General features: G+C 41.9%; 1 protein-coding gene across 1 annotated transcript; it reads right to left on the bottom strand.

The window, feature by feature from the left end:
• Positions 1-5960: 5960 nt before the first annotated feature.
• Positions 5961-7576, bottom strand: PHALS_12196 (uncharacterized protein; the record flags this gene model as incomplete). The annotated part of the gene is made up of 2 exons (XM_024727699.1): positions 5961-7129; positions 7186-7576. 2 exons carry the CDS (start codon positions 7574-7576, stop codon positions 5961-5963), a joined length of 1560 nt encoding a protein of 519 aa, XP_024578250.1.
• Positions 7577-9431: the final 1855 nt, after the last annotated feature.

Consider the following 9431-nt stretch of genomic DNA (forward strand, 5'->3'; position numbering starts at 1 on the left):
CTAGCGTCCAATTCCTGTTGTTTACAGCCCCGCTGGTCTCTATGACAAGTGAATTGATCACAACAAGGTTGATCCCCACTTTTGAGGCTGCAACGACACACGAGATAGCCTCTTTTCTAAGATGGATATATGCCTAGGAAGCGCTAGGTCGTGAAGGGGATCGGCGTTAGTCTTGCCTCAAATCCCATCAGAAATTCAAATTTAATAGCCTTTACACTTCACCAAATCTATGTTATAGTCCGGTGTAGTCGCCGGCCCTCCAAATATTGCACAAGAAAGAAATCCATTGCTCATCAATCAGCACTAAGGGGATTCAACTTTCTGTGACTGATTCTCACGAGCTCGCGATGCTGTGGCTGCAATCGACTCTACCAGAGTTTGGACATGTGTCAAAAAGTGAGATGGGTCAGTTTCGGATGCATCCTCTGGAACACGCCTTCGTAATGCTTTCGAAAAGAAGATATAACCGTTACAAGCGACAATAAAGACGCTGCTTTGTCTGTATTAAAGAAAATTACATTCGACTGGCTTGTAATAGCGGGATTTTGACACGACTTTTATAAACCTAAATAAAAGATACGACGTGGTGTTGCCTTTTTCGGACGATACGAGTGTGAAGTCATAACTTTATCTCAACAACCGCGAGCGATCAGGTGGATCATGGCCATAAAGTCGGGAACGCTGCGTATAAAGATAGACTAACTGATATCAACAGAAGACTTATTTTTCTATGCCTTCTCTGATTTTAGCATTAGTTTACGGATTTTAAGCATCCCTGCTCTCACCAAGCGCATGACGCTGTAACTTAAAGCGATATAGTTACTGTTCTTTCTATGAGGTGACTGAGCTGATATTAACCAGTCATATTGAATCGAATCGCTAGAACCGGAGCCACCACGTGGCTGTGGCCAAGACACTCGAGGTTACCCAAACCATTTATATAGAACGGAATGAAGTCTGTAAGAATAGCGCTGCGTTATTCAGTGAAAACTCAATCAATCACTTCAGCATGGGCGCGTCGGTGAACAAGCACTTTGATAAACTTTACCTCGCGATTACTGTTGCGTCAGATCATATATCAACAGGATGCTGGAGCTTTTCATGTCTAGTCAGATGTGAAGCTACTGAAACAGTTTTCAAAACTTCGCTGTAAAGCGCGAATCTGTACAATAGATACCGGTAAGCCTCATTGGCGAAACAACTTTGGTACGGAACATCTTGGTTGTGCTCTATCAATGACACCAGTGGGGCGGGTAAGCTTGTTTATATGTTCCACAAAGGATCGCAATACCGCTAGTACCGGATGGAAGACCATAAACAAAATTCATACTGAAAAACTATTAACACTCTGCAAAATGGCAGGCTGACCGAAGGTGCCGCCACATTCGGTGAAGATTTGAACTGTGAAAGCGTTTGCAGGTGCGCACATATGTGCTAACCCACCTAACCATGTTGGGTCACCAGTTCATTGCCTGTATCAAGCGGTATGTCTCTTTGTGATCCCCAAAAATAGTATAATGTGCCTCATTCGGCATTCTGTACTTGAGGACTTTGTCTAGAGAAAGGATTACATTTTAATCGTAATGGGACTAAGTACCGGAACGGCAAGCCGTCAAATTTGAATTTGCGCTGCAGACGCATGCTTTGTTTTCGGTATTTGAGTTAAAATGCTGCTTGCTTTTCAAAGCTTTCAGCAGCGCAACAAATGTGGCATCTGAATTAAACGTAATGCTTCAACAGCTAATGGAGCAAAGCGTCAGTTTATAGTTGAAATTTATCCATTTAGACACTATAATCGCTTATCTGGATGCGTTCACTAAGTATTAGAACGCACTAGAAAAGAATTTCCAGCAGCGTCTCAAACTCACTGATGTTGATAGTCCAGCGTTTTGAGGAACGAAAGGTTGAAGAGATTTCTTCCTCCAAACAAGAAAAACTGCAATGACCATGGAATCAGCCGCGCTCCAAACAGGACAATATTCGTCGCGCTTGCAGTCTCCAAGCTAAAACATCGCACTCAAAAATAGTGGTGATCTTGACATGAGATTCGTTTGAGCGATGCACATCGCAAATTTCCACGACGCTTAACCAGGCGTATCAAGTGCTCTTACAGCTGCAATGGCGTCAAACCCTCTTCCGGAGGCGATGACGGTGACCATCTTTATGAAAGGTCATCCGTTTGATGACCATTCATAAGATATATATTTCATATGGGGTTTGCCGCCCTACTTCTAACGAGAAAGCGGAATGGACATAGAATTCATTGCAGATTATAATTTTTGCTAGTTTCAATGGGGTAACGTAGTGATAGCCCTTGAGCGCGTCAGAGGCGGTTGAACTCAGCCATACTGAAAAGATAATCTCCTCATTACTCGTAAATTTTATATCAGTGGGGGCTCGACTTATCTGTGGCCTGCATGCTATCTTCGTTTTCAGTTGAGATCGAGATCATCTGACGAACCCCTTGCGGGAAAACAAAATATCCCAATAAGCTCAAACTGACCACCGGGAAAATTGAGCTCAATTCTGGCCCGCGGAAGTCGAAGTCAGTGGTGCTCACCCCGAAAGCGATGTCCTCATGTAAGAGTGGTGGTTTGCAACAAACGCGTTCCGGCTTGATGAAGCTGCGGATAGCTCTGATCGATTCGAATGTGTCGTGCAATAACTGCGACGCGCAACTGCTTAAATAGTCGGCAGAGCGCGAAGACATTCAAGTATGGATATGATATACGCGAATCTTTTGATGAGACATGTCAAAACCGAAGATTAAGCTTAAACTGAATTTTGAAACCTTTGACAGCGTGAAACGTTGCCTTGTCCTGGATTTGGCTTCAAGATATGATCGTATATATGGTTTTGCCATAATGCTAGAAGTCATATATTGTATGAAAATTAGGATAGTTACTGTCACGCACAGGAGCTTTGAAAAGGCACAAAATCACCTCTAGTAAGAAGCAGTAGCGATTTTGGCGCAGAAACAAAGCTGTGATTTCTTAAGTGCAGAAAAGAACATTTTTCAAAGATAAAAAAGAGTATGTTAAGAGCATCGACTTATCACTTTTTTAATGCAGTGGACTGCTAAGACAGCCTTTAAATATGACGTGCTCACCGTTTGGAGCGCTTAATCTACACATGAAAGTGACAAGGAAGATAAATGATTTATGAATTGAGTGACTGAGGATGTTCTAGAGGTTATACGTCCCTTCTCTTCTCTCTACCGCCAGTAGAGGATCTTACCAGTTATCGAAAAAATTGCTAGGGTATGCTTGGGATGGATTGCAAGACAATGAAGTCGCCGAAATGGTACGATTGGTACCCGAAGATGAGCTAAGCTCGTCATTCGTCAAACATCTATTTGTCAGTAAGTGCAAATAGAAGAGGAGTAGATCAGCTATCTCCTACGATGCCACTTATCCTATATAGCCTTCTTGAAGCAAGTCACAACTTGGTGACGAGAAACCTTCAGGTATGGTACCCCTCAACATCGGTAAGCGTATCATGGAACTGACTAGATTCTTGAAATTTATCATTGTGTCTCACGTCAATGCCCCTTAGCAAAAAAACAAAAAAGGCGTCATATAATTTTCATCTGTGCGAAGTATGAAGCAGGATTGATGAAAATACTTAATCTCCCCACTCGGCGTTTATTTTCGATATAAAAAAGCAGAACTCAAAGTAGCGAACTGGCATGCTTATTTTTATGCCTAGAAGTCGACGTTCGCACTAAATCATCGGCTACAATCAGAGACGTCTTACCAAACAAAGTACATAAAGTGGGATTCTCTCCAACCGGTGGATAATATCCCAGGGACCGTCTGATGCATTAGCGACGTTCAACTGCCTGATGGAATAGCTGGTTAGACCGCCTCATGACTGCGCTATAATTCTTTTTGAGAATTTGGCCATTCATTGTCGTGCAAATTGCAAAAAATGTGACCCGGATATCTAACTGCTTGGATGTATGCAACTAAACGAGCTATTTCCTGGCACATATTAAAGTGTGTTGATGCTAACGTAATTTTTGCTATGACATGCTTTATTGGAAGGCATTGTCTGTAGATAGACCTCGCCAAGATCACAACCCTTGTGGTCGCTTTCCCGAGGCGACTTTAAACGTGGCTTGGCGTGGTCATCTACGTTCACAAGAATATTGCAAATATGCTAACATGGTACTACCTTTATCAAACTCCTTTGGAAAGCGCTCCAAATGTGCCGAAATGCGTATAAGAGACAGCTTTTGAGGCTTTGGAAGAATGTTGAACACGTGCCCCGATTTTGACTCACTAGCATTTTGATGAGCAACTTCTTGGCGATTATCACGCTTAAGCTTTTGTCATAGACTGTGCTTAATTACAATGAGATACCGATGGACAAAAATGCGTGATTGCGTTTGATTCTTGAGACTTTCATGCGGCAGCAAGAAGCCACTCTGTTCTTTGCTGCAATGAAAAATGCTCTTGTCATGTTCATGGAGCGGCTCGTATCTGATCCTTCGACCGCCAATGACTGGTTTTGTCGGGTTCATACCATCGTCATCAGCTTATCAACTGTGGCTAGTTGTCCCCAGGGCAGGTTCTGGAACATATCATGTGTCATGCTTACATAGGATACAGTCTTTCACCATCGGTGGTGGGATTGACTACGACTGCTACGAAGTGCAGCGAGTTGATCCTCTTTACAACGAGGGAGCTACAACTCAATGAGTCCTCCTAAATATTAGATTCGCACACGCTGTCCAGAAGTTGAAGTGGGAGCCTCTACCGTTACTAGATGATTCTGCTATTTCAAGGGTGACATGCTTTGAAGATAAATATTATTCAGTCATACAGCAGTCCTATACGTTTTACCAAATCTCTTAGAAAACCGCTAGATAGCAGCCTACGTACACCACGGATCTCTAGACAATGCAAAGGATATATATATCTACCACTTGAAATAAGCTAAATTTTGGCTACTTGAGAGGCTCTTGATTCAGCCTTTGATGGACTGTGAGAATTCCATCCTTTGAGCAGCTTTACGTAGATTCGTGGAGTCATTACCTGCAACCCCGTTGCATCATGGGTTGTCATCCGGCTATACAAGATATATTCAGTAGCGTGATCCCAGTTCCCGCAATCACAGACCATAAACATCGGTAATGCAAGACTTCATCTGCCTATCCAACATGGATTTATTGGTAAAATCTTAACAATTCAATATGAGTAGCTAAAGGACATAATATGTAAAAATAATAAAATTTTGATGACTTGATACGAGTTATATCATACGAATAGATATAGTATTTTATCGGATTTTTATGTTAGAAAAAATTTAATCAAATTCCTGCGATTTGGCGATTTTGCAACTATGTATTACTTTAAATATATATACCCTAACGGTTTTGACTTAGAGAGTATATGCTATGACTTATTCTTGGTGACTCGCGACAAGTTTTGATAAAAATTGTTATTAGATGCGTTTGGAGTTTTATTTTACAATTGCATCCTTTCCAGTGAAGGGTGATTTGCGCGGCACAAATCATTCGACGATGGCCTCTTGTTTGAGTCTATTAAGCCGAGCTTTATGAACTTGGTTTAGCGCGTCATCATGTACTTCATATTACGACATCGTAATTATCGATACTAAAATATATAATTAAGGTGGGTATCTATAATACTAAGTTTGTTTGAAGTCATGATCAAAGTATAGAAATCAATAAAAACAAACAAAAGATCGCTTTTGTTTCCATTATATAGTAACATCAGCAGCAAGCCACATTAAAGAAGACGAGGATGGACACGATGACGTCATTCTAGATATTCCGTCGCTCTGCCAGCGATAGCTTATGTCGCAAGCAACCATTCAACGAATTCCAATGGGCGGACGTAAAGCTGGGCTTGGTTACCTTTGTAAAAACTTTTACTTTACGGGGTATACCTGTAGTTTTTGAAATCAGTGTAAATATTTACATACTTTATCTATCAATACTTGCGCTCCATCCAAAAGCTGAGCGCACCAACGAGAATGTCGTAGCTCGCAGCCAAGGTAAGATACGTCACAACATCGCTGCCGCCACTTACAATCAGTCGCTGGAGATGCGTATGATGTTCACTTGGAACACTAAGTGTACTGCTGCAAATCGATGCACGTGACGGCCCTGAGACTTCGCTCATGGTCATATAGTGAAAATTGGGGTCTCCGGGCGGCGACTTTGGTTTTTCCATTGAAATTGATGTCGTAACTTTTCCTTGCGAAATTACCTCCGAGTTTAGTATGCAACGGTATCCCTGACTCCTCGACTTCTTGATAAAACACACATTTTCTTGTCGTAAGCCACCATTCTTGATGTCAGGCACCATGCGTCTCACGGCCACCATATGATGCACACTGCTCGCGTACTTCGTAAGTAATAATGTATAGATCTCACCATATTCGACATGACGCACTGACCAAAGTTTGCGAGATACACGCACAATTTCAAAGAGCTTTCGGCGGCTAAAACCGTAGACATTGCATTGCTTCAATCCACGCGTTGCGCGAAATTCTCGCTTGTCTAAGGTGTAAATGGTGTCTGTATAGAATGACAGCACGCCTCGTGACCTCATGAGCGTCTCGCTAGCCACTGTGGATTGGCGGTACTGATCATTCGACATTGCCGCCAATTCTCGGTAAAACTCCCCGTAACGCTGAACCGACTTGTAGTACGTGTCACACATACACAAACTTTGGATCCCCGAATCTTGGTGGTGCGACTTCAACAGGTTGTCGATCTCCCGACTTAGGAGAGATCCCTTTTTGGCCCCAACAAGGTTGAGATATATCGAGTTGTTAAGCACCGCATCGATATCTGAAATGGCTTCGAGCACGTTACGGACTTCAGTTGAGAGTTGAGAAGGCGACATGCAAAATCGTCGTAGTGATCCGATCAATCCACCTTTAAGACGATGCATCTCAACGAACTGTAGCTGATCTGCACATTTCTTGTCTTTCAACAGATTCTTCAACACTTTTAGTGCTTTTGATGGCAGACACTTGAACATTTGGTTTGCACGTCCAACTGAGATCTTGTATTGGAACAAGATCGTCTCTGTATAACCATGGCTTGTGTCACATGGTACAATATCGACACGGTGACACGCAATCTGCTCCGCTATAAGCATAAAAGGTTAACAACCAACCTCCGATCACAAATCGGTATTGACTTACCGACTAATACGGCTTTCGGGTCATGTATTTTACATACATATGTCGGAATGATCTCACTATCCCTGTTGTGGTCTTCCTCCTCATTCTGCTTCTTTTCCTCAGTCGCTTCTAGACCATCAGCATCATTACCATCAGTGCTTGTGGTCTCATCATTGCCTGTCTCTGAGCTACGATCAGCGGTACTTCGCGAATAAGTCCGGTCCGAGCCATTATCAGCGTCTAGCTCGTGTAGAGCCATGCACTCGATTGAGGCTTTGCGCTTGGCCGCTGCTGCCCACTTGCGGGCTAACAAATCGCTGGCAGGCTCTGCGAGCGCACTTCGCTGTCTGTTTGATGCCGCTGTAGGCGTCAATAGAATGTACGAGTTTGAAAGCACATCTGCAGAGGCCATGAAGTCGACTCAAGTAGTAAAGAAATGTCGAATGACTAACAACCTTGATTTGATACTACGTATAAAGTCACGATGTCGAGTCGACATTGTGCCTAAAAAAATTTTTTAAAATGATATTAAAAAAGCTATAAGATCTCAGAGGGATAAAATTTAACCCGTCATATATGTTCTGTACGAATTAATATTCATCCAATCGTCAAAAAAATCTGTTTGAGGTGCATAATTGAAAGCTAACGCCATTTTTTTTCGAAACTAGAATCGCAAGGCACAGACGATCGAAAGATTGATATCAAGAAGGTTCTTTTTATATCAAAGTAAATGAAGCCAAAGAAGATGGTGAAGCAGAAGGTTGAATCTTCATCAAATTTCAATGAGTTTGGTCGTTGGGTCATTGCCGACATTTGCATAACTCATTCGTCTGCACGATTAGTATTCACTGAGAAGAAATTGATAAGCAGCTTCGGCGTGAACAGCTAATATCTCTCGGTTTAATGTGTGTCCGTGAAATCAAACACTTGGTATACCTTTGCACATCTGTTCTGGATAGGACACTTCAATAATTACGTCCACTATCTCAGCAAACATAACGATGCTCATTTTTGACCTCCTGACAAATGAGAGGTGCCAGACTTATGAGCTCTATAGTCGTCTGCTCTCCCATAACCGGCATTAACTGCAGTATGAGTGATAGCTAGTTGATATCATTTCTGAGACATTATGTTGAAAGTTCAACCGAACAGTCTATACTGTGACATGTTGATTCGTATACAAAAGATTCGAAGATTTAATTCGCAATCAAGTCGCAATTACACTAAGCCTTTACACTGTGGACCGTACACGTTAGTCTGCTCTCAACAAAGTGTATTAAGGGTATCGCTCATGGCTCTTCATGGTATGAGGATAAATATGCTATCGCTCTTAAATCCTGATGCTAGACAATTCAACGGCTTGAGCGTCAGCATGGCTACAATTTGAGTCATGATTTAAGGGCCATGGTGGATTTATGTTCATGCGTTCGAACGATCCAAACAAAACGGTGCTAACTTTTACCCAGGATGAGAATTATTAATAGCATATTGGTAGCTGGATTTTCCGACCTCCATCCCATTACACAATAAATTGTATACCAAAAAGCCGCAAGTTTTATTGAAAAGATGGCAATGACTTAGTTAGGTAGTTTGCCATAAATTAGATATTGGTAGCTGGATTTTCCGACCTTCATCCCATTACACAATAAATTTTATACAAAAAGCCGCAAATTTTATTGAAAAGATGGCAATGACTTAATTAGGTAGTTTGCCATAAATTAGACATACCAAGTTTCTGACGGCTACATATATTTCTCATGAGCGTCTATCTGCCTGGTGCGGATGCGAACTTTAATTTGCGCGCTTTCATTTAGGTTATTGATTCGCATGGATACGGCAAGACAATTCGTTTATTTAATAATTACTTAAGCCGATTTAAGGAAAGTTAGAAAGATTTATTTCAAAAGTTGCCGAACACACAAATTGCTAGCTCTTTGGGCTCAACTGGCACAACACAAGTGCAGCAAGCAAATTATTGCTATGTCTGTAGCTGCTCATTTCGTTGTTTTTGTTTAATAAGATTAAGTCAAAACTGACGCACTTGAAGGAAACTTGATAACTGCGTGTTTGACTGCGTGCGGGAATTTGTCACATGTTGCGTTCATTCGCATAAATATGACGAAGTGTCTGTTCTGTTGTCATGCTTTTGCCTTACTTTGAAACGACCGGAATCTTTCCATGTTGCAAAAATTCCATCATCACAATTGATAGCTGTAACGGGGTTACATGAGAGTGACCCGTCACTCTCCCAAGGGAGCTGTGGTGTG

Source organism: Plasmopara halstedii (assembly GCF_900000015.1).
Source record: "Plasmopara halstedii genome assembly, contig: Scaffold_614, whole genome shotgun sequence".
NCBI lineage: Eukaryota > Oomycota > Peronosporomycetes > Peronosporales > Peronosporaceae > Plasmopara > Plasmopara halstedii.